At 40.3% G+C, this 26,409-nt stretch overlaps 1 protein-coding gene across 3 annotated transcripts; it reads left to right on the plus strand.

Moving 5' to 3' along the window:
• Window positions 1-4,524: 4,524 nt before the first annotated feature.
• On the plus strand, window positions 4,525-17,004 carry scn3b (sodium channel, voltage-gated, type III, beta). 3 transcript variants are annotated; one of them, XM_063493036.1, is made up of 7 exons: window positions 4,530-4,734; window positions 5,092-5,320; window positions 7,460-7,635; window positions 7,738-7,966; window positions 10,511-10,649; window positions 13,394-13,477; window positions 15,989-17,004. In XM_063493036.1, exons 2-6 carry the CDS (start codon window positions 5,266-5,268, stop codon window positions 13,455-13,457), a joined length of 663 nt encoding a protein of 220 aa, XP_063349106.1. In that variant the 5' UTR covers window positions 4,530-4,734; window positions 5,092-5,265; the 3' UTR covers window positions 13,458-13,477; window positions 15,989-17,004. The 3 variants fall into 3 exon arrangements, with proteins under 3 accessions (XP_063349107.1, XP_063349106.1, XP_063349105.1); XM_063493035.1 differs by having other exon boundaries at window positions 4,530-5,320; XM_063493037.1 differs by lacking the exon at window positions 13,394-13,477 and having other exon boundaries at window positions 4,525-5,320.
• The last annotated feature ends 9,405 nt before the right edge of the window (window positions 17,005-26,409 follow it).

A 26,409-nucleotide genomic window follows, 5' to 3' on the forward strand; every position in this document is an offset into this window, starting at 1 on the left:
TAATTAAGACAATAAAGCTCAGCTGATTGAACACAAGGTGACACCGGTGCTTCTGTTCTACTTCCTGATCACAGCAGCTTCTCCCCCGTGTCGAGGTGACAACCCGCGTGTTTTTCATGAATATGTAATATTAAAATACAATAACTCTTCTCTCTCTTGCACACTTACAGGTTCTGAACTTTATTCCCCAAGCTGTCTCGTTCTAGTGAGATTTCTCTGTAACCAGCAGATTAACCGAGTGGAACTAAAAGTAGCTGCACAACTCGAAAGGCACCGATTTGATTTTGCTCCAAAAAGAGAAGTCTATGTTGCACAACTGCTGTCTTCTTCTGGTTCAATGATTTATTTGACGCATAGCGTTCTGGGTCTTATAATAGAAAGTCAGTATTCCTACAGGGGGCTGTGAGCCAAATCAGAAGGTCAGATGGAACAAGTCTTCACTTACTATCAGTGTTAGCTTAGAGGTCTGTGCCAAGTCCCCCTGGTTGAATCTGGCATTGCCCTGTGGCTCTGTGTATGTGTGTGTGTACACATGTGAGGTGTAGTTCAGTGACTCAATGACATTTCATGCCTTATCAATTAGATTGGCTCTGGTGCCACTGATTTTGCATTTGTGTCCAGAGTACCTCGCAGTGGGACATGGCAACATAAAACAACGTACTGGGCAGCTCTGAGTGTGTAAATCTTTGTGGTTATTTACTACATTAGGCTTGCTCTAGTTGGTTAGATGAAAACATGGGTTATTTTTAGGAAGAATGGCTTTGTGTGATGATTGTGTAAGTATCTGTGAGTCCATATGCATAGAGTAATGTGCCTGATCTCAAATTTGCTATTTTATCCCATCTTCCCACAACGATTTGGTAAAAAACTACCCAAATGCACATAAATTTATGCAACTTGGATTTTTTTCCTTTTAGTTTTGTATTTTTCTAGAAAATCAAATGCTCTCTGCAAAAAAGAACAAGGATCATACATGAGCCCACTTCAAAAGAACCATAAAATTCAAATTCAGATAGGTTGACTTCAAAAGTCCACAAATAATGTATGAATCAGCAAACAAACAACATTCAAAACTTGTTCCAAATAAGACCAAATCATCATGACCTGAGAGGAAGCCTAATGTTTAGCAAGCCGGCAGTGAGGAATGATGTAAAATATCACAGGATTACAGTGCCAGGAGTAAATGTGTGGAATAAATTGTGTAGATGAAGAGAAATACATAACTTTGCATGTCTGTTTAAAAACCAAATGCTAAGTGTTTAGATTACTTCATATTGAGTGTACTGTGAGGATTGTTACACCTTTCTTTGTTTCACTGGCCAGAATAATTGTCAGAATAAACTAAACTAAAGGTAATTTTCAACACAGTGATAGCATGTGAAATATACAGATATAGTCGCACACTGAGACTGAATAGAAATGACACATGAGTGATTTCAAACTGCAGTATTAAGAGGCTTTTCTAGCAAGGAGCACATTAGATATAGATCAGAATTTCTGGCATGTGTGATCCATGGCTGTCTGCTGTAATCACGTTATAATCTTGAAATCCTTCCAAATCCCTAGAAATCTGCTCTGTACAGTGCATCGTCGAGGATGCCTGCACGTACACACATGCACAAAGAGGCATAATTATTGTACAAACATGAGCATGCACATGTACTCTCAAACCCACTCATTTGCACATTCATTCCCTTGTGCAGGCTGTTGGTTAATGATGTCAGTACACGTACATAACTGTCTTTTTGAGTTATTGATTTGGAGCTCTACTGCCTCTCTGATGTGATCGTCATAAGCGTGCACCCATTTGGTAAAGTCTTTGGTCTGAACATAGAGAAAAAAAGACTCAATATGTATTCTTTCATTATGAAAACATATTTCCTCTCTATGGCTGACATTTTTCTGCAAACCCTTTTTGATCGCAAAGCCCATTGTTATAATCAAGATTTCTCCTCCCTGTCAGTCTGTCACACCTCATGTGGCTGCACACGGTTACCTGGGCTACTGCTGGACATTTTTCTTCTGCTTTTGCTCAGTCTCTGGACAGACCTCCTCCGCACTTGACTCCCGACCACTTACTCACTCTGCACAACTCCACCTGCTTTTTTTGATTCTGTAACTCCTCTTATAAGCTTAGCACCTCACACCTAAAGCTCAGCCTTTAAATGATGAAAGCTCTCAGAAGGCCGCAGCAAAAAAGAGGAAAAAACAATCAGGCATGCTTTGAATTGTTAAAGAAGTCGTCGGCAAATTATCAGCAGGTTGTCAGAGCAGCGAAAACAAAGTGACTTTTACAGACCTGGCGTTTCAATTAGGGCTATTAACGCTGCAATTATTTCCTCCTACCTCTGTGCCATTGTAGGGAGAAATGTGGGAGAAGTTCCTTAAATCTTTTTGTTGATTCCACATCAAGCCCCCGCCTAAACATACTCACTTGCCTTATTTGCCCCCATCTTTCAAATGCTTTTTGTAAGAAAATAATTAAATAAAAGAGAGCTCCCTTTTAGGCTTTCTATTGTCATCCTGACTCTGAGGCTGTCTAAGCGAGCCTCCTGTAGTCGCCATGGCAGTGCATTACTGTTGCTATGGTTTCCCTGTCTGCAGGATATGGTTCAACCGGGCCTGCCATATTAAGTCTGCTCCTCAATGAGCCAGCCTACTGCTAATGCTGACAGCAACACACGAGTACACTCAGCTGCCTCTCTGCTTTCTACATTAAAATCTTTACCAGTGAGAATCACAGCCCCACAGCGGCTGATTCACTCTCTGACTGTTTCAGAGTTCGACTAAAGGTGTAGTTATTTAATGGCGTGGCTGTTAACATAAATCTAAAAAAGAATAAAGTACAACATTACAATGACGTTAACATTCTCAAGCCCTTGATTTCTATTTTCCTTTGGCGGTAATCTTCTTATTGTTCCAGATGCAGTGGCTGCAAAATTAAATACTGTGATGTCACAGTGAGATTATTATGGCTCTTTCAGACTGTGCTGTATCATAGATTTATCTCAGTGCTTTTCTTTTAACGTCATAGCAACCCCGTTGTCTCGGTCAGTGCTTCAGAGGATTTGGTTTCTTTCGTGTGTACCAAAGCACAGAGGAAGCATGTCTGGTGATTTCAGTGACTGCCAATTTGATACTTGTTTACCATTTGTTATGGTGTGTGTGTGTGTGTGTGTGTGTGTGTGTGTGTGTGTGTGTGTGTGTGTGTCCATATAAGTGAGTAACTGAGTGTCTGTATGTGTTTGTGTGTATCTTTGCTGATTGATTTTTAATTGTATCTTACAGTTTTTTTTAACTGCCCAGGGACTGCAGATGGAAATTAGCTAAATCTGGTACAAAAATGTTTTCCCTTTATGCAAATATGTTAATGTTTTTTTTTACATAGTCCCTGAGAGAAATAAAGAATAAACAAATAAACAAGATGTATAAATCTTTTTCTAATTCTAATTATAATGGCTCGATTAGTAATGCAATTTGTAAGAGGTTTTTCTTTTGGTAAGTATTAACCAGCTGTTGGCACTTTTATGCTTAAGATAATACATGTGCAGTATATTAAAGTTTGCAATAGATTGCCCAATAGAAAGCACTTTATACATCCATCAGGCAAGTCTGTTGGTATTAATATTAGATGTTATTCAGGTCTGCAGAGCAGGAAAACATGTTTATCCTTGTCTCCTTGTCACCTCTTTTAGTTTTTACAGTTGAGTCAAATCCCTGCTGGTTTTTATTGACAGAAAAAAGTGCAATTTTTAAGCAGGTACTCGCGTACTCTCTCTGGTGCAGGTGGCGTGATGGACTGTTTTTTCCCTGCCTGAATCGAGTGAATCACTGCATCCTACTGACTAGGTTTTAAACTTCATTTTTAGCATTGTCAGTCCTGAAAATCACTACATTTTCTTTAGAATAAAAGCCATGAAAATAAAGTTTGATGTGGTGACAGACCTACATAGACTTATATTTATATAATAGGTACACATTTATCACCTTGACATTGGTTAAGCTGTTTGGTAGGTGCTTCTGTACACTTTGGAACAAAATCTTTCACTCTGGAACACTGACCAAGAAATCAGCATTGTTTTGATCCAAGATATTTCACTTTAAAAGACAAAAAAAACAATGACACAGCATCAGGACATATAAAAATCTTTGTGAGACTTCTTCACTGGTTGGGGTTTTGGGGGAGGGGGGGCAGCTTGGGAAACAGGAAATGCAAGTACTGATGTGTAACAAATGAAATGTCTTAAGAAGAAACTCTACTTCCAGCTTCTAAACAAGCTTATGTAACACATGACAAAGACAGCCTGGTGTCATCTTATTCCTTTATACAATGTGCATTCTTAGGACTGATTTGCATTTTTGGATTCTACGTGTGCACGCGGTGTTTCTGCACGCTGAGCTTTGTTTAGTCAATATTTAAGCAAATGCAAACAAGCTTACCGGCTGAGTTGGTTAGGCCTACCCAAGTGACAATAATGTGGTCCTGCACACTGTAGCGTAGGAGGGAGTGACTCACGCATGCGTATCAAACCCTCTGCCCCTGCCAGCGCTAAGTGACTGCTGAAAAACAAAGACATTGAGCCGCGGCTGGGAAATGTCATCAGTCATCTCTAATGGAGGAAACAGACTTCTGACAGTCAGTAGGCTTATTTTTTGAGGGGTGAAATGAGAGAACTGGCCTCGATGCTTTTTTCTGCATGTGTGCAATCAGGACTTCAGATATCGCAACAATAAGTGAGTACGTCGGCTTTTGAGAATCCACAGGTTCCAGATCCTATCCGCCTGCTTCTAGAAAGATTTCCGCGGTGTTTCTGGATGGGTCCGTACTCAGTGACAGCAGTTATGCGCGAAGAAACTGTGGGATCACTCATGTAGTCGTCTCACATCACGGACTTGTTTATTTCCCCAAGTCGAGGAAATGATGAACTTAGTTCTTACTGTGTAAATGATAATTGCGCATTAAGGGCTATATGAACGCTTCGGTTATTAGATGAGCGCATCAAAATAACGATTAAAATCCAAGAAGAACCCTTTTTGAATGTGTAAATCAGAAACGCGTCTTTTCTAAGAGTTCTTGGGGTGGATTTTCAGACACGAAGAGGAAAGTTACCTGCGCTCTTATCGGCCGAGAAGAGGCGCTGTCCGTGGTCCTGAAGTCTTTTCAACAACTCCTCTGTCTCACACCAGATCTCGTGTGAAGACTACTTGAGAAAAAGACCAAGTTAAAGCGATACTGTCCTCCTGCAGCTCCACAAAGAGCTGAATATGGTAACGCAATATAAGCTTCATCTGCAAACTTTGGTACTTTTGATTTCTCTTGGTAAGTATAATTCTGCAAGATGTCAAAATATCCTGTTTGACTGTGGACTTATCATTTTCTATTGTACGTTTTTATACAACAATGAGTAATCAGAGGCCTTGACAGTGGCTTGCGAACCAGACAGGAAGCTGTGAACTCAAAACCCAGTTTCAGAGCAGTCCCATTGGTCTGCAGAGCCCTTCACTGCTTAATGTTGTCAGCATTTAAGGGAAATGAATAGAATCATTGAAGAGAGGGCACTGGGGTTAAGTTTCTTCACTTTTTCTTTTCCCCATTTCCTCTGTCCCCTTCATGCCTTCCTCTCTATTTCTCTGCTCTGTTTCCATGTGTTTGTGTGAGCCCTCAGCTTAAAAAAAAAGAGAGAGAGAGCGATAGAATCAATGTTTGTCACTGTCAGCCCAGCGGGCTTTGGGTTATATAAGAGCACTGGGCCCAACACTGCAACAGTCACATAAACACAAGAAATGTGTCTTTGTGATTATAATCCACTGAATTTTTTTCTTGCATATGTTTGTTCACTTCCTACGCCTCTCCCAATATTCTTCTACCACTAATGCATTTATATTTCAATTAGCTCTTCCTCTTGTATTCTTTCCCTCTTCCTACACTACCCACAGTTTGTGCACTCCCTCTATCCATTTATTCCTCCCACTGCTAGTAAATACTAATGGGCAGAGGCCATCATTAGGGCTTGCTGGTCTTGAATTTGCTATCAGTATTGTGATTTAAGTGTCTCCAATGGCCTACAGAGCTGTATAAATCAGTTTATCTTTTTAATGCTCACTGACTTTTGCATCTGGTTCAACATGGGGTTCAGTGTGAGACCCGATGACCAAAGGATCACACATCAATGGGTCATTAAGTTATTAAAAAATATTAGAACTGTCCTTGCCACACTAGCGTGTGTTTATGAATAACTGAAAAATGATGCACTGTGGCAGATTCTACAGAATGCTTGGAATTTGATCAGTAATAAGTGCATCTTTAAAGGGACATTTGACACCTAAAAACAAATATACTATATACCCTTTGAGCATGCACCTGACCATGGGAAAAAAAACTCACTTTTAACAGGAAGAAGCCTTTGGCAAAACCAGACTCAAGGAAGGGGTGATGGGAACTGGGGCAACAATAACTTAAATAACTTCATTTTCTGTGTGACTATCAGCCTCCTTTTCTTTAGAAAGTTGCTTCAGTACATTGAGATTTGTGTTAATGCACAGCTCTCTGGGCCTCTGCAACACCTCGATTCTTTTTCTTTTTGGTCATTCTGTTCTAGATTTGTTGCTGTGCTTGGGATCATGTTGTGTGACATTATTTCAGACAAGTCTTAACTGTTGGACAGATGGCCTCACATTTGATTATAGAGTACTTTGGCATACAGATGAGTTACTGGTTGACTCAAGGACTGCAAGGTGCCCAGGTCCTGTAGCTACAAAACAAGTCCAAATCATCACCCCTCCACCTGCTGACATTTAGGATGAAGTGTTTGTGGTGATAAGCTGCATTTGGTTTTCTCCAAGTTCATTAAGGCCAGATATCTACACTTTGACCCCAAATGTCCAAAGAACATTGTTTCAGAAGTCTTGGGATTTGTTCAGATGCAACTTTGCAAACCTAAGCCATGTTAAAATAAATGTACTGTCTTAACATTTAATGATCGACTTCAGACTGTTTAGAAAAGAACTAATAACCCTGCCCAGATTGATGGACAGTAACAGTTGCTTCTCCATTGCCGATGTCTTTCTTCCTTGGCTTTGTGTTAACTCACGCCTGAATGCTCCAGATGATCAATTAATCAAGTATGTTTGATTTGGAGCACCTGGTCTTTTAATTCATATGGAGGCAGTAAGAGTGTATGTCGTTTTTCACATGTAGCTTCTGCATTTTGGATTAGTTTTTGTAAGGAAATAATGACACAGTGTAGGATGTCATGTTTTCTAGTTTATCTTGGTTGTATTGAATTTAAAGACCTGCTAAGGATGAGATTATTTTTAATTATATTCTTATGTGTGAAACCATAGAATTTAAAGAGGGTGTGCTTTCTTTTTTTCTACTCTTTTTCTCTCTCTCTTTTTTTTTTTTTTACAATTACATTGTGGTAAACTAAATATATGTAACCTTTCCATGCTTCTCAAGTCCACCTGTGCATGCCGGTATGTGTCGATATCCAGTCAGACACAGAAGCAATTGTGGGAAAAGCCATGAAGTTGACCTGCATCTCCTGTTTGAAGAGGGAGGAGGTCACCGTAAAGACATTTGTAAAATGGCTTTACACCCCAAGTCCAACAAAAGGCAAAAATATTTCATATCTTGTAAGTTGTTTCTACGTTATTGTAAATGATCTAGCACATTGTGATTTTGCTCACACTGTCTGTGTATTTAATTAATGCCTGCACACTTTTCCTTTCTTCTAGATATACGAACATAACACTAACAATTCCAATGTGGACGATAATCCATTTAAGGACCGTCTAAACTGGAACGGAAGCAAGGACTTACAAGAGGTCTCCATTGAAATCCGTAATGTCACCTATAATGACAGTGGTTTGTATACCTGTGAAATTCGTCGTGTGTTTGGCTTTGAGCTATACACTCCAGTCTTCGAAGTAAACAAGACCATCAACCTGACTGTGAAAGAGAAAGGTATGCCTAAATGTAAAATTCTTGCATGCTATCCACCTGTGTCCTGTGCTCAGGTTTAGCTCTTTTTTCCACATCAGTAACATGAAATAAGTCAAATATAAATGGAAACTAAAAAGCTAGTAATGATTGATATGATGAAAAATCTCTCTCTCAAATATCTACCCAGCATTAGTTTGTGTATGTTCCATTTTTCTCCACATGCTCTAATATTAACAGGGCAGATTTTTTTTTTGTAAAAGAGTATTCTCCAAACTCACTTAATGAAAAGAGTTTGCAGATGCAGGACGCCTTAAGTGATGATTCCACTGTAGACCTGCACAGTTAACACTGAGATGAGAGAAAGACTAGTCTGTGTTTTATGTTTATTTATGTTGCACAAATCACCAACAGTAGATAAAAAATAGTACATGTTATATATTTCCAACAGGTTTTTTTTGTGATGCATGAGTGTGAACGCAGTCTGCCACTAACAGCACCACTTTCCTTCTTTCTCCCTTTCTTGTGACTGTACTGGTTTAAAAGGAATAATTGTGTGTTGTTTTGTCTGCCTTTATTGTCCATCAAAGCTTTCTTCTGTTGTCAGTGAAGGTGTTAATTCAAACCAGCTACTTTGCTATCTATAATAAGGGGTAATGTATTCTGCTTCCTGAATGCTTGGCTTGCTGAATGTGTCATGTTCCACCTTAATCGAATATACCCTACGTATATTTGAAATTACTCAACTCTCCCCATTTCTCTAACTTTACATTTTCTATATATGCTTGCACATAACATATTGTGAGCTATCAGGCGATAGGCTAGTTTGATTTAAGGAGTTTGCACCCATAAAAAGAAAACTGAAGAATAGAGTACAGTTAGATTGTTTTTTATTATATTCACAGCCTGTCCTCCATATTTCACAGAACAGTTGTTTCAGATTTCACAAAGCCTGCAGCTAGTGCACTGTACACTAGACCATGGTTACATTAATGTTGCAGTAATGGCATCCATAGTGGTAGAATGGATTACTTCGTGGCCGACATATCCATGCTTTCCCATCAAAGGGATTATATTTCACTAATATTCTCCTTTTGCTGGGGCTGCTGAATCAAATCAGAAAAAGCTGTCAGCTGTCTGGTCAGCAGGCTTTCTGGAATTTGTTATACACTAAGTGACACAGTGGTTCACAGTCACTCATTATGAAAACAAATGAAGGACAATAAAAGGAAAACTTTCTTTAACAGCCGAAGATGCCCATGTGCACTTTGAAACAGCTTCCGCTTGCTTGTAATCCCTCTTTTTGTTCTTAATGGGTTGTTAATGGGATACTGTTCTAATGACCTTCCATTGTAAACAATGGAGAGAAAGCAATAAATGAGAAAGTATTTTCAATAGAATGTTGACAAGATATTTGTTTGATTTCACTGACTGGATATTGAATTATCAGCTAAATAAACTATCTGTTGAACCACAGTGACATTAAAACCACCTGTCAAGTACTTTGTAGGCCTGCTCTGGGGGTGTCTTTGGCTGTCTCGCGATAATAAATAGGCAGCAGATTCCTTAGTACCTGCAGGATGGTGCCTCCATAGGTGGGGCTTGTTCTCATTCATCCTCTGCATGGTTAATTTGGAGGGGGTTTGGAGGCAGTGCCTTGGGCTCGTTCTTAAGTAGTTTTGTTGTGTAGCCATGAGTTTATGTTCTATAATGTCTATGCTGGTGAAGAATGTCATAAGCGTATACAAGACTTGCAGAATTTAATCCCAGCAGGCATTGTGAATGGTTTTAATGTTGCAGCTAATCTCAGTGTATATTAAGTATGTAATATTTAGAATAGGACTGGATGATTTATGTGCTATTACTTACTCCAGAAGCATCTCAAAATGGCTAATGAGCAGAAGAGGATTGTTTACAAGGAGCAAAAGCTGTTCTGGTGTCAAAAACAGCATGCAATTATTTTTATGACAGATTCTAAAGTTAGAGTATGTTTCACGCTCTGAGAACCTCTGTGACATTGCATATTCATCCTATTTTCATACTTAAAGATACCCTGTGGAGTTTTAGTGTTTTTATATGCAGATTTAGGTTGAATTTTCGATAAAGATGTGTATACACACATGTAAGAACAAGATAAGCTCTGCAACAAAACAGTGCACACTGTTAGGAAACTGTGGCATAAAAGCAGCCTTGCAAAATCTCCACTGGGCACCTTTAACTCTGTAGGGTCTTTTTCATTATATTACAGGTATGGCCATAATATTATGAATGCAACATGAAGTAGTTTCTGCATCACTTTTTAAGTGTATCTACAGTCAGGATGCTCCTGAATAAAACACCTTTGTTTGCTTTTTGTTGTAGCCGCATAACCATATTTATTATTTGTTTAATTGGATTTGTTCTTCAGCGAAAGACATAAAATGTATTAAAAATTATGAATGACAGATGATTGTGGATCAGCAGTGTTGTACAAGCTCAGGTCTCTTCTGCTCTTTTCTGCTTGCAGTATTCCAAGGAAGTATGCATAATGAATAATACATGTGCCTTGCCACTGTTTTAACTCTGCAGCCAGTGACGACACCACAGCAATCTACTCTGAGATCATGATGTATGTGTTGCTGGTGTTCTTGACCTTCTGGCTGTTGGTTGAAATGGTCTACTGCTACAGGAAGATCTCCAAGTCTGATGAGCAGGCCCAGGACACAGCGTGAGTCTCATGTACAGATGCACAGACAGATAATGTTAGCAGGGATGTGACTGAACAGCTAATTTAAACAGCGTGTGTCCTGAACAGAACCCTGATGTCACATATTCAGATATTTATGCGTTATGAGTCAAAACTCGGCAGTGGGTTTACATTAATTTGAAAGTCTGAAGTCACCAAAGAAGTGCACAAATATCTGTAAGTGTTTATTTGCTTAGGATTTCTGGTTACATAATTGTAATTTAAAATCTAAAAAATATGGTGGATAGGGAAATGAGATTTAGGAGTCAGGGACAGAGAGTGAAGGAATGAGGCAGGGGGGCAAACACACAGACAGAGAAGTAATTCAGTCCATCAGTTTGTAACCCTCCTGGAACACTAATCTGTCTTTTTACCTAAACTGCTGACTGCTCTTTTTTTTCTAAACAACCTTTTAACATCCGTGATGGATTTTCAGCTCCATCAGTGACTGGCATTTTGCATCGCCTTGTCAGTAATGTCAAAGACCCAAATGCACCTTTGTAGTCAGCTCCCACTGGATTTTAGTGGTGCCGGCTAACCTTCACGACCCACAGTTACAACTTTTGTACAGGGACTTTATGTCCTGAAGAGAGCAATCATGCATGTGCTGATCCAGTTATTTTTATTTTGCAAACACTTACTGCTGACTACAAATCTGCTTCCTTCAGTGACAGATTAAGTCCACATACTGCACAACATGCACAACATTGCTGAATATTCACAAGACCCAATATCCAGGGTTTAGACATATTACAACATAATAAATAGTGAAGTGTTTCTGTGAGCTAATATATTTCAAAGAACTATATTTTCAACTAAATTTGAAACTAAACTTCTCTAAAAACATTCGGTTATTTATTGGCTTTCTATGTTACTATTAGCACTAGCAGGTAATTAAGAGTTATTGGAAGTGGCAGAATTAAAATGCAGAACTTTTCTCACAGTTTTCAAACTTTAGAAAACAGTCCTGTACTATCTCATATTTGTGTAGTGACAAATGTAATCAAGCACCAAATTAAAAATTACAGCATTATTGGCCAGTGAGTCCAATGTTTCAGGGTTGTCAGATAGACAGACACACAGACAGATAGACAGACTTTGGGGCTATTTTGTGATCAGTATTGTTTTTTAATGTGGTTTAATTTATATAGCAGTAAATCACTCCGACACTTCTTGGTCACTGAGTTTTACAAAGTAGGTATTACAATCTGTGTTTTCCTAAAGCATTTAGATTCAATTTTATGAACAGTAGACAGATTGACAGATAAATTAATAGTCCAATTATCAAAAAATAAAATGCTCCAAAAATTCAAAATATCAAGGCAACCTGATTCAAAGGCTTTTTGAGTTTTCTTATCTGTTGATTTTCTAAGATTTATGCATTTAGATAGCCTCACCAGCTTGAATTTTCTTCTTCTTTTGTGGCGTGCATTGTGTTTTCTCCTAGTTGCGAATTGGGGACCTTTTGTGTCTTAGGCAATCATGCTTTTAATTTCCAATTTAAAAAAATTTAATTTTTAAATTTTGTTTGGAAAATTAATTGCCCACCCCTGCCTTACAATATAGAAGCACATTAAATTTTAACTTTAAATATCTATGTTGCTATAACTATATTAAAAGAATTAAATAAACATGAATTAAATACAAGTGGCTCCACCGATTGTGGTGAACCCATCGGAAATATAGGAGAAACCAAAAGTTCCATCCATCCATTTTCTTCCGGCCCAGGTGTCTTAGGGCGAGAGCAAAGGGGACACGCTGAACCAAAGAGAGACATACAACCATTCGCACACTGGGCAATTTAGAATAACCAGTTAACCTAATGCCATGAACTACAAGTCGTTGGACTGTGGGAGGAAACACATAGACACAGAAAAGTCCCCGCCAGATGATGATTTCAAACCTAGGACCTTCTCATTATCAAGTAACAGTGCCACACCCCCAAAAACGAAAAGTTGTAAAGCTAAAAGAAAGAAGCTTTTTAATTTAAAGTCAACAGCAACAGTCAAAAGCTCAGAAATCTCAAAAATCTATTAGATCCGAGTTTTCTCAGCTGTATTACTGTACGCCTTGTCACTACCTGTAGCTGAAAGATTGCATAGGCTTTGGCCATTAGCCATTAGTGACCCTTATGACAACACAGAAGGTCTACCCACTCTAAGAATGCAATATGTAGCACAAGTAGGACATTTTGAGATTACATTTTGTGATGCATTAGTGGTTCAGAACGTATTAGTCATGTCCCTAAAGGAGAAGATAGGAGGCAACGATGTGATCTGTCAAAGAGTTAAATTAGGCTATTTCTGAAATGTGCTTACAGTCACAAAACTCGTTTCACTTGTATAAAGTGTTCTTCATCTACACACTTTCAGTGCAGCTCTTTTGAATTGGGAGCATATTCAGTGCAAGCACTGTGTTTTGTTTTTTTAAACATGCTGATGGTTGGCTGTAAAATGCTGAATTAGGATGTCACATCTTGCTGATGTGCTTTCCACGCAGTCCCTAGGCACTGCTCGGATTAGATATTTTTTATCTGGTAAAACTCATTCCTTAATTTCTGTGAATTAGAGTCACATTTTCACGCTTCAATAAACAAAATGGAAATTCAGAATTGTTGCACTGTCATGAGCACTGTGCAAACTAAGTAGCTGTGGTGTGTGGTGCTAGAGAGGCCCATAGCACCAGGTCTTAGACACTCCTCTGTTTTTCTGCCAATCTGCCCACAGGACAAACTACCTAGCCATTCCCTCTGAGCAGAAAGACAATCCAGCCGCTCCTGTTACAGAATAAAAGTGGTTTTCAATGACACGGTATTTTATATGTGATTCTCTCATCCCGATTCTAATCACTGAAATCATCCCTTGTCTTTCAATTCATGTGTTTGTACCTTTATCACTCATAATTGTGCAGCTCTGTGGAGGAGTCTGCTGCTTCAACACCCCTTGTGCCCTTCTTTCTCATCCCCTTCAAAGGAGCTTTCATTTCTGACATTAAAAAAAAACAAAAAAACGGCCTCACTTAATCACGAATCCTCCATTTTTATTCAGTCACCATTCAGTGTCCAATCTGTCCCACTTTCAATGATTTTCCATTAGGAACGATTGCACATAATTAATGCAAGCAGTGTTGAATGAAGTATTTGAAAGTGTGGGGAATGTAAGCATGTTAACTTTTAGATATATTGATTTCTAACACATTGAATGTTATGCACATTTGCATGTTTAGGATGTAGGACTTTTGGCTTATTAAAAAAGTGCACACTTATCTTGAAATAACTGGTGTAAGTAAGCAGACCCACAGTGCTGTGCAAAAGTCTTGAACCATTTATTTGCATTTTGCAAGAAAATTGGAAAATAGATACAGGTATTTACTTTACCTTTACTTGACCTGCTTGATCTTTACTCTTTAACAGCCTGAACTCTTAAACAAGCTTTCTTGTCATTTATTTAAGCAACTTTAGAAATAGTTCTCCAGGCTTCTTGAAGGACTTTCAAAGCTCTTCTTTGGACATTGGGTGCCTTTTGTTCTGTTTGCTGTCAAGATGATCCCACCCTGCTTTAATAATTTGGAGGTCCAGGGTCTGGGGAGGCGAATTCATGACTCAAAGTGTGCCATTGTGTGTTTTCCTATTCACGTATGCTTTTATTGTAGCATGTCTGGTATCATTTTCATGACAATTTCTTGATAGTATTGCATGTTGGATCAAACTCTGATGGTATTTTTCTGCATTCGTAATACCATCAAGTTTGACAAGATCCCGCTTGCTAAAATGCCTCCCCAAACATCGACAGAGCCTCCACTGTGCTTTACAGATAACTGCAATCTCTCATTGTTTCTCTTGACCTCCTCCATGCATACTGACATTGCCTTGAACCAAAAATGTCAAATTTGGATTCATGAAACCTGTTGCCAGTTCAGTACAGTTCTTTTGTAATTTGGCAAACCTCAGCCTTTTCTCCCCGTCCTTGACAGCAACCCTTCCACTGAGACCTCTTCTGATGAGGTTTCAGTGAACGGTAGATGGATCAACTGAATTTTGATCTCAGTTCCTGTGTCAGGTCTTTGCTGGATTTCTTCGTGTCATTTTATATGTAGACAAAACACAGACTGGTCCATCCCTTGAACTAGGGGTCTTTTTTAAGGATGATTCAAAGGTCATTGTTAAGTGGCTTAAGAAAACATTCCTCTGAAAATGTTGATGTTCAAGGACTGAATTAAAAATAGAATAGAATAGAATACCCCTTTATTGTCATTGTACATGTGCAACAAAATTATGGGTGCTCCACGCCAACTGTGAAGGAATAATATTATAAGTAAGACAGCAGGAATAAATTACAAACAGGAGAAATTTATACAATCAAGAGGAATGTACAATATACAAAATGATAGAAGAGAACATAGTGCTTGGAAGTACTGCAAAAGACCTGACCTCCAGAGGTGGCAGAGGGCAGCCAATGATTTTTGGGTGGTGTTAACTACCCTCTGTGCAGCCTTCCTGTTCTTAGTAGCCCCTGCGTTCCAAACACCAGCAGGAAGAGGGCACGCTGTCCACTGAGGAGCGGTAGAAGGCCAGCAGCAGCTTTCGTTTCAGGACATGGAAGAAGTGCAGGCGCTGCCGAGCCTTCTTTACCAGGGCGTTTGGGTTGTGTTTCCAGGTGAGGTCGACGGAGATGTGGGTGCCCAGAAACCTCAAGTTGGAGACATATTCCACCCACTCTCCATTTATAATGAGAGGGGAGTGGACCTGTCTCTGGGTTATCAGCTCATTCCTTGTACAGAGAACTGTCCCTCAGTCTGAAGGTTCAGTTACATGTTATAATCAGAGCCTGTAGTTTATCAAGGTTTTCATTTAGAAAAAACTCAGATGGTTTTGGACACTGTAACATTCTCTACATAGCAGTTAATATAGAAAAGGACAGACTGAAGAGAAGATGGACCAGTCTGTCAGATCAGAACAGTCCTGTAGCTGGAGGAGAGCATCATCTTTTACTGACCTGGGTACTTGGAGGAGTTTGTTTCCAGAGGGGGATGTAGGCAGAGATGAGGAGCAGAGAGAGGTGGTCAGATTGTCCCTAGTTGGGGAGAGGTGTTGCTTTGTAGGAATGAGAGACAAAGCACCTAACGTTGAAAGAAAAAACTTGAAAAACCTTCTGAAAGCCTGAAGAACTATTATTAAGGACCACTTTAAAAAGTTACAAGAAAATCTGGCTCCTTGGAGGAAAAACAATATAAAGAAATGAGAGGCAGCTCAAAGCTTTTGCACAGTACTGTGTAGTGTTGTAAAACTGGCTAAAGATAAACATGTTTTCTGTTCTCCTTAGGTATTGACCAATAACAGTGGGACATCGGTTTCATCAACCCTATCTGTGTCACTATGAAGATATCATTACTCCCAGGCAGCGATGGGAATCCTGCCAACTGACTGCCCCTGTGTATCGACTGTGTCTTGTGAGGAGCCAGTCAAAAATGTCCAAGTGCTCAGTTTTTCTCCTGCCTTTCCTCTCCTATGTTTTTTTTTTGTAACCTTTGTGCAAGGCGTCTCTAAAAATCAAGTGCTTTCACAGTTACATCAGGTTAATGAACACAAATGTCAGTATACTGCACTTTTTATCAGAGAATTACCAGCCATACTTCATTTGGACATAGCAGTGAGCGGACTAACTAAAGAATTTCTTGGTAGTTAGTAGTGCCTCTGTGATTTATATAACCTATAAACAGATGTGATCCCAAAAAATGTCCTAGTCTGTTATGTACATCTTGTATACTGAATATATACTACTTTTTCAGTTCTTTTTTTTTTTAGTCTTCTTACAATTTTATACCATGCTGAGATTTTTGGGTCACAGTTTTATTTGTATTGGCCAAAAGTCTTTTTAAGGAAACTAAAATGTGCAGCTTTTATATTGTATGGGGCCTGCATTTGTCTTTTTTTTTTTTTTTTTTGCTGTAACAAAATGAAATGTAATACAAAAATGGAGTATAAATATGCAGAAAATACTGTTTCAAATCACACACTTTTAGCTGGTCTGAACTGATAAATTTCTTATACTCTCCTATGTAAAAATCTCATAGCCACACTCAGCTCTGGTCTTGAAGTATATTCTATAGGTCAAGTCTTGCTTCATACAGTTAATCTGAAATTTATACTCAATGCTTTGACTGTTGCTGTTCTACAGTAGCATTGCTATTGAGACTAAATGTGTGCCTCTTTCTATAATACAGCACTGTAGAACTTTATATACTTTGTGATTCATTCCTACCATGTTGGTTTTGTCTGTTACACATATAAAATATGCCATGTTTCAGTGAGCTGCTTTTAAATATCAAATACAATGCATTCCACAATCTGTGTTAAAGCTTTTCTGTTGTTGCTGACTGAAAACCTTTACTAATACTGTGACATTTAAAGTTATTCATATTCAGGGGCCGGACTACTTTGACTGGTACCCAATTTCCAGAATAAGGGGGATGTGCAGGGCTGTAGTAAGTACAGAAAACAGGTCTGGCCCAGATCCGGCATCAAGCTGACACTTCTGACTGCCAGGTCTGGCAATGATGGCACTATTTATGTTCCTATTTTCCTATTTTAGTTAGAAGACCCAAATACCATGTTGCAATACTATACTGCTATGGTAGCCAACATTTCAAATTAACAGGTTTGTGAGTGTCCGCTTTATCCAAAACCTAGTGAGGGTTTACTCATTTTTACCATCGGGTGGCTGTACCTCAGGCGGTAGAGCAGGTCACCTGCTGATTGGAAGGTTAGTGGTTCGATCCCTGGCTCCCCCAGTTTGCATGTCAAGACTGTGAATGTGTATGAATGTAATTAGGAAGCACTCAGTTTAGAGAAAGTGTGTGATTAGGTGAATGTGGCATGTTGTATAGAGCACTTTGAGTAAGACGGGAGAGTAAAACAGTGCTATATAAGAATCAGTCCATTCACTGTCTGAACAGAGTTTTGACATGTTACTTTTGCACTATTATGTTCCGGCACATGTTGTTATTACATGGCTTGATTAAGGTACACATTAGGCTGACATCTGGGGCCAGAGCTGAGACTGGTCTGGATCATCACAGGCCCAGCTGTGTCTGCAACTGGCCCATGGCTGCACACAACTTAGACTTAGAGAGACTTAGACTTAGAGCTTTTTATTGTCATTGTGCAGTTTCTTGCACAGCGAAATTGGGTAGCTGGACCACAAAGGTGCTAAAGTAAGAAAAAGAGAAACCAATATACATCGAAGGTGGAAAAGAAATAAATAAATAAATAAATAGAATAAAATAAAATAAAAAGCAGTGTGTATATATATGTATATATGTATATATATATATATACACACATACATGTGTGAGTGGAACAATGTGACCTTATACATGGTATATTTGTAGGAAACACTGAAACAGACTGGGACCAAAATAATTGCACTTGAGCCAAAAATATTGCACAGAACATGGAAAGACTGAGATATTGCACATAGATGATCAACAGCAGTGTCAGGGTGGATGTGTTGGGGAAGTCTTTACACACTCTTAGTTACCATTAATAGTTCTGACAGCCCACGGGAAGAAGCTGTTCTTTAGTCTGTTGGTTTTGCACCTGATGGATCTGAGCCTTTTTCCAGAGGGCAGGATGTTGAAGAGGTGGTGGTTGGGATGGAGGTGGTTCTTTATAATTGTCCTGGCTCTGGAGAGACATCTTGAGCTGGCAATTAAGTCCAGGGAGGGGAGTGGACAGCCGATCACCTTCTCTGCAGTTCTGATGATCCTCTGTAGTCTCTTCTTGTCAGCTGTTGTGCAACCCGCGTACCACACAGGGATGGCGTGCACCAGCACACTCTCGATAGTAGCACGGTAGAAGGACACTAGGAGTTCAGTCTGCAGCCTGTTCCATCTCAGAACCCTCAAGAAATGGAGGCGTTGCTGGGCTTTCTTTACTAGGGCTGATGTGTTTGTGGACCAGGATAGGTCCTCGGATATGTGGGTGCCGAGGAACTTAAAGGAGGACACCCTCTCCACATAGTCACCTTTTATGAAGAGGGGGGGAGGATCAGTCCTTGTTTTGCGGAAGTCCATGATCACTTCCTTGGTTTTCTTGGTGTTTAGGGTGAGGTTATTGTAGTTACACCATTCTGACAGCTGCTGGACCTCATCCCTGTAGGCAGTGTCATCATCATTGACGATGAGCCCCATCAGAGTGGTGTCGTCTGCAAATTTGATGATGATGTTGCAGGGGTGCGTAGGGGTGCAGTCACTGGTGTAGATGGTGTATAATAGTGGACTCAGCACACATCCCTGTGGTGAGCCAGTGCTGAGCGACAGGGTGGATGATTGCTGGTTGCCAACCTTGACTGATTGTGAACGGTCTGTGAGAAAGTTTTTGATCCATGCACATGTGGAGGGGGGGGAAGTCCAAGTTTACCAGCTTGTCTATAAGAATGTCTGGGATGATAGTATTGAAGGCCGAGCTGAAATCAATGAAGAGCATCCTTACTGATGTCCCAGGATTCTCCAGGTGATGCAGAGCAGAGTGGAGAGCAGTGGAAATTGCATCCTCTGTGGACCTATTTGCCCTGTAGGCAAACTGGTGGGGGCCGAAGCTGGGTGGGAGGCAGTCCTTTATATGTTTTAGGACCAGCTTCTCAAAGCACTTTGCAACCACTGGAGTCAGTGCGATGGGTCTGTAGTCACTGAGGCTGCTGATGGTGGTGGACTTGGGGACTGGGACTATTGTTGATGATTTCAGGCAGTGAGGGACAGTGGCATGTGTCAGGGAGAGGTTGAATAGTCTGGTGAACACAGGAGCCAGCTGGTCGGCACAGGCTTTGAGCACTCTACCAGGTATTCCGTCGGGGCCAGCAGCTTTCCTCTGATTCACTGCTCTGAACACATTGCGGACCTGATGTTGTTGGAGGCTAAATGTGTGGGGGCTATGCTCAGAGGACGCTGTGGGCAGGGTGGTGTGCATGGTGGGGGTGACTGCAGTTTTCTCGAAGCGGGCAAAAAAGTGGTTAAGTTCCTCCGCTAACGAGATGTCCATGTTATCTATATTTGTCCCATTGGCTTTGTAATTGGTGATGAGTTTCAGGCCCTCCCATACCTTCCTGGAGTTGTTATCAGAGAGGTGATCTGATAACTTGTTTGAATAGTCCAGTTTTGCTGCTCTGATGCCTTTTTTAAGGTCTGCTCTTGCTCTGCTGTACATGTCCTGGTCCCCAGATTTGTATGCAGAGTTGCGTGCCTTTAACAGTGCCTGAACCTTGCTTGTCATCCAGGGTTTACGGTTGGGGTAGACCCGGACCCGCTTTTCTGTGGTATATCGCACAGAATGGCAGCCCTTTGGTGGCCCAGATCAGGTTCACCAGAGGTAATCCACACATGGGCCAGCACAGGACCACCAGTGTGTCTGCAACTGGCCTTGTGCTGGCCCATGTGTGGGCCACCTCTGGCAAACCTGATCCGGTGCAGGTGGAAGAGAGCCTATAGAGGTGGAGGTGTGCTCTGGAGAGAAGAGGAAAGAAAGTCAGTTGAAGCAAGACAGAATATATGTGTGTAAATGAGAGGGAGAAGGCTGGAAAGCTGAAGGTGCGTAGAGCAGCCGCAGTGAAGGTAGATGAGTTTAAATACCTGGGGTCAACTATTCAAAGAACAAACAGAGCACAAGGAAAATGAAGAGTGGTGGAGTGGGTGGAGACACGTGTTAGGGGTTATTTGTGACAGAAAGATAGCAGCCAGAGATAAGTCAAAAATTTCTAAAGCACATAAAAAAACAAAAACACTAAACAAACAACAAATATACACTAAAAACCCTAAATAAGACTGTGTTTGTTCAACTAGAATGGAAAACACCTGAGAATAAGTATTGTTTAAATCTGTTTTAAAATGACTGAGAGACTCTTGCATGAAAATGATGCATGGAATGGTGAAATTAATGCATTTGGCGATTAGACTCCAATGAACCATTGTGGCTGAACAAAATACCAACGGAGATAGGATATAGGACAGGAACCCCCAGAGTCTAGACACTGGTGGTGGTGAAGATGAAGAGTGAGGCTTGGCTGGAGCTCTGACTGAGGTGTCAGATTTGAGCCATGCAAAGTGGCAGCTGATTGGCCCAAGGAAAGGGAACTCATGCATAAGCTTCATTTGGTTCGTAAACCCCAGGAGTGGCAGGAGTGTAAGGTTGCAAAAGTTCAGTTAACTATGGTGGCAGCAAACTATTGAGACTCTTAAAAACAAGTAATAAAATTTTAACCTGGATCCAGAAATGGACTGGAAGCCAGGGTAAGGAGCCTAATAAAGTACTGTGATCACACCATTTCTTTCTCGCCAAAAAGCAAGCCGCTGCAGGCGACAAAGTAACGACTAATCAGAGCCAAAATAGAAATGACTGCAACAGTCTAAGTGAGAGGTAATAAAAGAGTGAACTGATCTCTCAAAGTTATGTTACAGGAAGCAGGCCTTGACTTTACTGAGGAGCCTTAGTTTAAAAACAAAACTCATCTTAACAGAGTTAATCTGTTTATCTCATTTTAAAGCACAGTCAAAAAAATTACACCACGTTTCCTTGCCATTAGGTAACAATAAGAAGCTAAACCACTAATGTGACTCTCATACTTATCTAAAAGAGTTAAAGGAAAGGTTTATAAGATGGTAGTGATTCCTGCTACCTCTGCCTCCTCCTGTCAAGTTGAACGTGGCAGAGTGAAAAATTTTCACTGGGAGTGACCAGAATGGACAGGATTAGAAATTCGTATATCGGAGGGACAGCTCGAGTTGAGTGGTTTGGAGACAAAATTATAGAGGCGAGGCTGAAATGGTTTGGACATGTTGAGAAGAGGGATAGTGGATATATTGGACAAAGGATATAGAAGATTGAGCTGCCAGGCAGGAGAAAAAGAGGAAGACCTCAGAGAGCATGGTTAGTGTGACAGAAGAAGGGATAGAGTGAAATTGGGGGAAGATGATCCGCTATGGTGACCTCTAAAGGCAGCAGCTGAAAGAAGTATGTTACTCAGCACTAATTCACAGGTATCTTTATCAGTGTTGGGTAAGTTACTTTAAATTAGTAACTTAGTTACATTACTAGTTACTTCTCTAAAAAAGTAACTCAGTTACTTCAAGTTACTCGTTACTTTCAAAGTAACTAGTTACTAGGGAAAGTAACTTTGGTTTTACTCAGAATTCTCTTGTTAATGTGTTGCTTCCGTAACTGGATACCCAGCAAGACTGCCAGTCTTCTAGCTTGCTTACTTGCCACAAGTTCACTGTGCCACCTACCAATAGAAAGGAAAAAATAATGTGCACATTTCCATGAGAGAAATCCCACGCCTGGACCGTTGTTGACCGCCACCATGATTCTAGCTTGCTTTTTACATCCAACACAAAAACTGCAGTCGTGGTGCTTTTGATTGTACTAAGAACTTGGAAATTCTGCCTTCTGAATAGGAAGATGTAGGTAACACCAGACTGCAGATGAGCTGCATACAGAGCTGGACTGGGACAAAAAAATCGTCCCGGGCATTTTGACTAGAGACCAGCCCACCATTATAGGAAAAATCATAAAGCCTTTGAATGAAAACAAACACTGTTGTGACAGTGATGTACACTGTTCTGATGGTATATATGTATCAATCTATCAATTGTTTGTTGTAAGACTCAGATAATTATTTTTTTAAAAGCGAGACATTTTAAATGGGAATAATAAAGAAAAGTATTTCCTTGCCCCCCCCCCCTTTCCCTGTTAATGCCCTACCTGGCCCCCTGGCAAAACTTTGCTAGACCCGCCCCTGCACAGTTACCAGCTGTCAGCTACTTAGAAAAGGATCCTGGTGTTATTTGTCTCTCAGAAACAGCTCATAACTTCCCTTCAACTCATTCATGTCACCTAAAAGGTAAACCTGTTTCTACATCACCTGTTCAGCTCTGATGATTCAGTAAGGACATCTCCTGGTTTCATCTTCATGTTTCCCTCTCACCAGATAACCAAACTGATATCATGAGCAGCAGCTTTACAGCTGTGGCTCCAGCAAACATCAGCTGATACTAGAAATTAATATTAAATAAATTCTAACAACAGCTGATCAAGCTTAAACGTGCTGCTGTTGTTTAACGCGACATCCGCTGGTTTCCTCTTTCTGGCGCAAAGTGGGCGATAAATAAACAAGAGAGAAAAGCCGATCAGCTGATCATTGATCAGTTTCATGATTGAAGTAGAAACGGGAGAGAATGAGAGAAGAAGAGGCAGCTGTGCAGCTCCAGCTTTGTGTCTTTTTCATTGTAGCTGAAGTCCGGGACAAACTGTGTTCCTTTTCACCTCAGTACGAAACGCGTAATATTTTCTCTGAATACAAGACGATTCTGTTTTTTAGGGGACGGTTGGCAACTCTAATATTTAACCGTATGAACAAAGTTCAACATCAGTAACGTAGCACCCACCCAGCTGTATAGAAACTCCGTCATGCTAGCTAGCACGCAGTACGAAAATGTCAGCATACCGAAAATAAACTGCACCTAAACTTGGTTTATATCTGACTCCGATAGACTGCAGGTCATAAGTTCAGTTCACCTGACACGCGGACCGGCGGCCGCTTCGGGTCTCTCCTCTTGCCTCCCTTTTCCTTCATCCACCTGCTTCCACCACTTGCTAATGTTACTGAATCTGTGGAAGCTCCGCGATATCCACCACACGAAGTAACGAATAACGAGCCTATCTAAATCCCAGTAACGAGTAACGCGTTCCTGGTTTTGGCATAATAACTAGTTACCGTGCTCGTTACCACAATAATAACGTAGTTACTGTAACGCGTTACTTAATAACGCGTTAGTCCCAACACTGATCTTTATATAGAATGGCCTGCTTACCAAGCTAGCTAGCATTAGCTGATAACGTAGCACTCCCACTGCTCGCCTAAATTTGTTCACTTCTGACTCCTAAAAAAGTAGTGTTGGGGTGGCAATGTAAAACGGAGGCTGTAAAGCAGGAGTTCATGTGGCTACGTCCGTCTTTCGGTGCCATGCAAACTGTATAATGAGTCCTCTGTTACTTTAACTCTACCAGGACACTGAGAAGAAAATGCAATATTGACCCTCAGCAGCTCTTAACTCATGTTCTCCTTATTATCTGTGACTGCAATGGTGATGAAAAGAAAGAAGTTGGCTTTAAATCAACCACAATAAGCCCCACTGGCATTCACAGCTCTCATTAACTCAGCAGAAAAGCAGCTAACAAAACGCCTTCCGATTAGTTTCGACTTGAAGTAAACTCGGTGTATTTTAATTGTCTGTCTTCACAGAGCTTAAACACATACGTACAGATGGGTTTTATTCCGTGGGAAGAGAGCTCCTTCAGATATGCAAACTCAGAGGGGCTGCGGAAGACAAAAAGACAGCAAAAGGCAAAGGTACTGGCAGGGAGAAATAGATGAAAACCGGCACTTAAGAGGGATGTGATGTATGTTGCTCTTTTAGCTAGCCGTGACCCACAGCAGTGACAGATATAGCAGCAGCTGTTGTTATAGCAACCCAGGCATGCCTGAAGCAAGGCAGATTCCCTGGAAAAGATATTACCAAGTGATAGTTGAGACACATTAAGTTTTGCACTAGAGAAAATCTGGAGTGCTTGTTATAGGCAAAGTATAAAGACGCCACCGGTCACATAACATCTGCTCCAGGTGGAAGTAAAAAGCCTTGGCAGATTATCCCAGAACATAAGTGAACACAAACCAAGGTCAGCTATACTGTCCGAATGGGAAACAGGTAATGTAACCAGTGTGGCCTTTATCCATCCATCAAGTTCACATAAATTGGTTATTGATTGTGGGACACATCCCATAAACTCTGTAACAATGTGCCATTATGGATTTGAGATACATTGTGAAAGTGCAATTCTGCCTCCTGCTCGCACCACCCCTCCTCACTCTGTCTTCCTCTCTCCTCGCCTCACCGTGTCTCTACCTCCGCCTGCTCTTTTGTTACAATGTGCCTCCCTGAGGATACAACCCAGTAATACGGCCCACATTCTACTAAAATATGTTTCAATTAAACTGCCATGCCCCGACTGCCTCAGTGCTCCGGTAAGCATTTCAAGTTGCATAGGTTTAAGAAGGCAGGACAAGCTGTGGCAACAAACACTCTTAATTTGGAGGTAATTTCCTTTAAAATCACATAAAGCATCACTAATAATGGAGAGGGAACTTGAAACTTAAAAGTCCATGGATGAAACAGGCTGTACACATGGCATTTAAAACATATAGAGTGGATGTCAGTGGATTCAAAGACTTTTTTTCATCTACACAAACATCATACAATGTGACCTTAAATCATTAATCATGCAAGTGCAGCTCAGTGCTTGTCATCTGTGAAGGGTCTTTGTCTCCCTCTAGTGTGAAGCATATTATGTAATAAAAAAAAGCAACGTAATGAATTTAGAGCTTTCTGTTCCTCTGTCAAGAAAGATTACAACGCCTAAAGCAACATCTGTTGGACACCTGCTTTGATTTTCAATATTATTGTAATATTTCACAATGAATTCAGACATTTATTTAATTAATTTATTCACTGATCAGAAAGGCTTGGCTGTGGCCTCTCTATTGATACAGCAGCAAGCTGTAGGCTACCAGACATTACAGTCGCCCAGAAACAAAGCCTATTGATTGCCGATCAATAGTCACTTTGGTGGATGTGAGCTCCTATCTGTTTTAGCATTACATTGTCATGATAGATGGGAACATGCTGAGTGAGTAAAGTGAGCAATTATTATGCTTTGATATTCTGGTTTTTAAACAGGATACAATTCCCCCCCAATTTCTCATTTCTTCTCTGAACAGTATGCTGCTTGTTTCTGGGAGAGATTTAACCTTTCCCCCTTTAACTGCTGTTTATAAACTCATTATAAAGCTTCTTTTGGGTCCTCAGTTACCCTCTCTTTCAGACATGGTTTCGATTCTTTTGGCTATTGAAGAAAAGATAAAAATATTACTTTGGGAACAGATAAAAGAAAAGGTAAAAATATTACTCGGGGCTCTCAGATAAACAGGCCCAAAGTAGCTTTCGTGAGAGAAGATAAGACCTGTTTGTCCTCCATGTGTTTGTATCACTGACATTTATTCTGAATGAGTTCACTGAAAACAATCCTATTTCAGAAATTGGTTTTCTTGGCGATTAAGTCCTGATTGTAGCACACTTAGTCTCTGCTATAAACTGTATCTAGGATGGATTTGGCAACCCTTTTACTTTGTCCATTTCAAAGCCCCCACATTAGTACTGGGCAGCGTTGTCGCCATCATGGTCTTTCAGAAATGACCGAATTTGGATGAGAAGGTGGAGTCCTAAGTTATCAGATGACTCTTGCAAGCTCAATCCATGGATTTTATGGGTTCAAGCAAAGTCAGTTGAATGCTTCAAATAAAATTCAAGATTCTGCTCCAAAGCTCAAGCACCTCTTGATGGCCTAACCCACCTGTACAGTTTATTAGTTATTTGTCAGACATTTACAAATTACTACAAAAACATCAGCGGCACATACACAGTTGAGTTCAGTGATTCAAATAAACTCAGTGAAGTCATTTTAACATAGGAACCAGCCCCAGATGGTCATTCGATGAACATCAGATACCTGCATCCCAATATGACCTCAACAGAGTGCAAGCTGAAGGTATAAAAAAAGGAGGAAAAAAATCACTTTCTTTTTGTAAAGAAGCACAAACGCATTGTGAAAAAAACATTTACATTTAACAAGCCACTG

This window comes from Pelmatolapia mariae, linkage group LG14 (genome assembly GCF_036321145.2).
Source record: "Pelmatolapia mariae isolate MD_Pm_ZW linkage group LG14, Pm_UMD_F_2, whole genome shotgun sequence".
NCBI lineage: Eukaryota > Metazoa > Chordata > Actinopteri > Cichliformes > Cichlidae > Pelmatolapia > Pelmatolapia mariae.

Coding starts and splice junctions, on each gene's coding strand:
- scn3b (XM_063493035.1), top strand. CDS start 5,266: ATGGTAACGCAATATAAGCTTCATCTGCAAACTTTGGTACTTTTGATT. Junction 7,636..7,737: donor GCAAAAATATTTCATATCTT/GTAAGTTGTTTC, acceptor CCTTTCTTCTAG/ATATACGAACATAACACTAA. Junction 7,967..10,510: donor CCTGACTGTGAAAGAGAAAG/GTATGCCTAAAT, acceptor TTAACTCTGCAG/CCAGTGACGACACCACAGCA.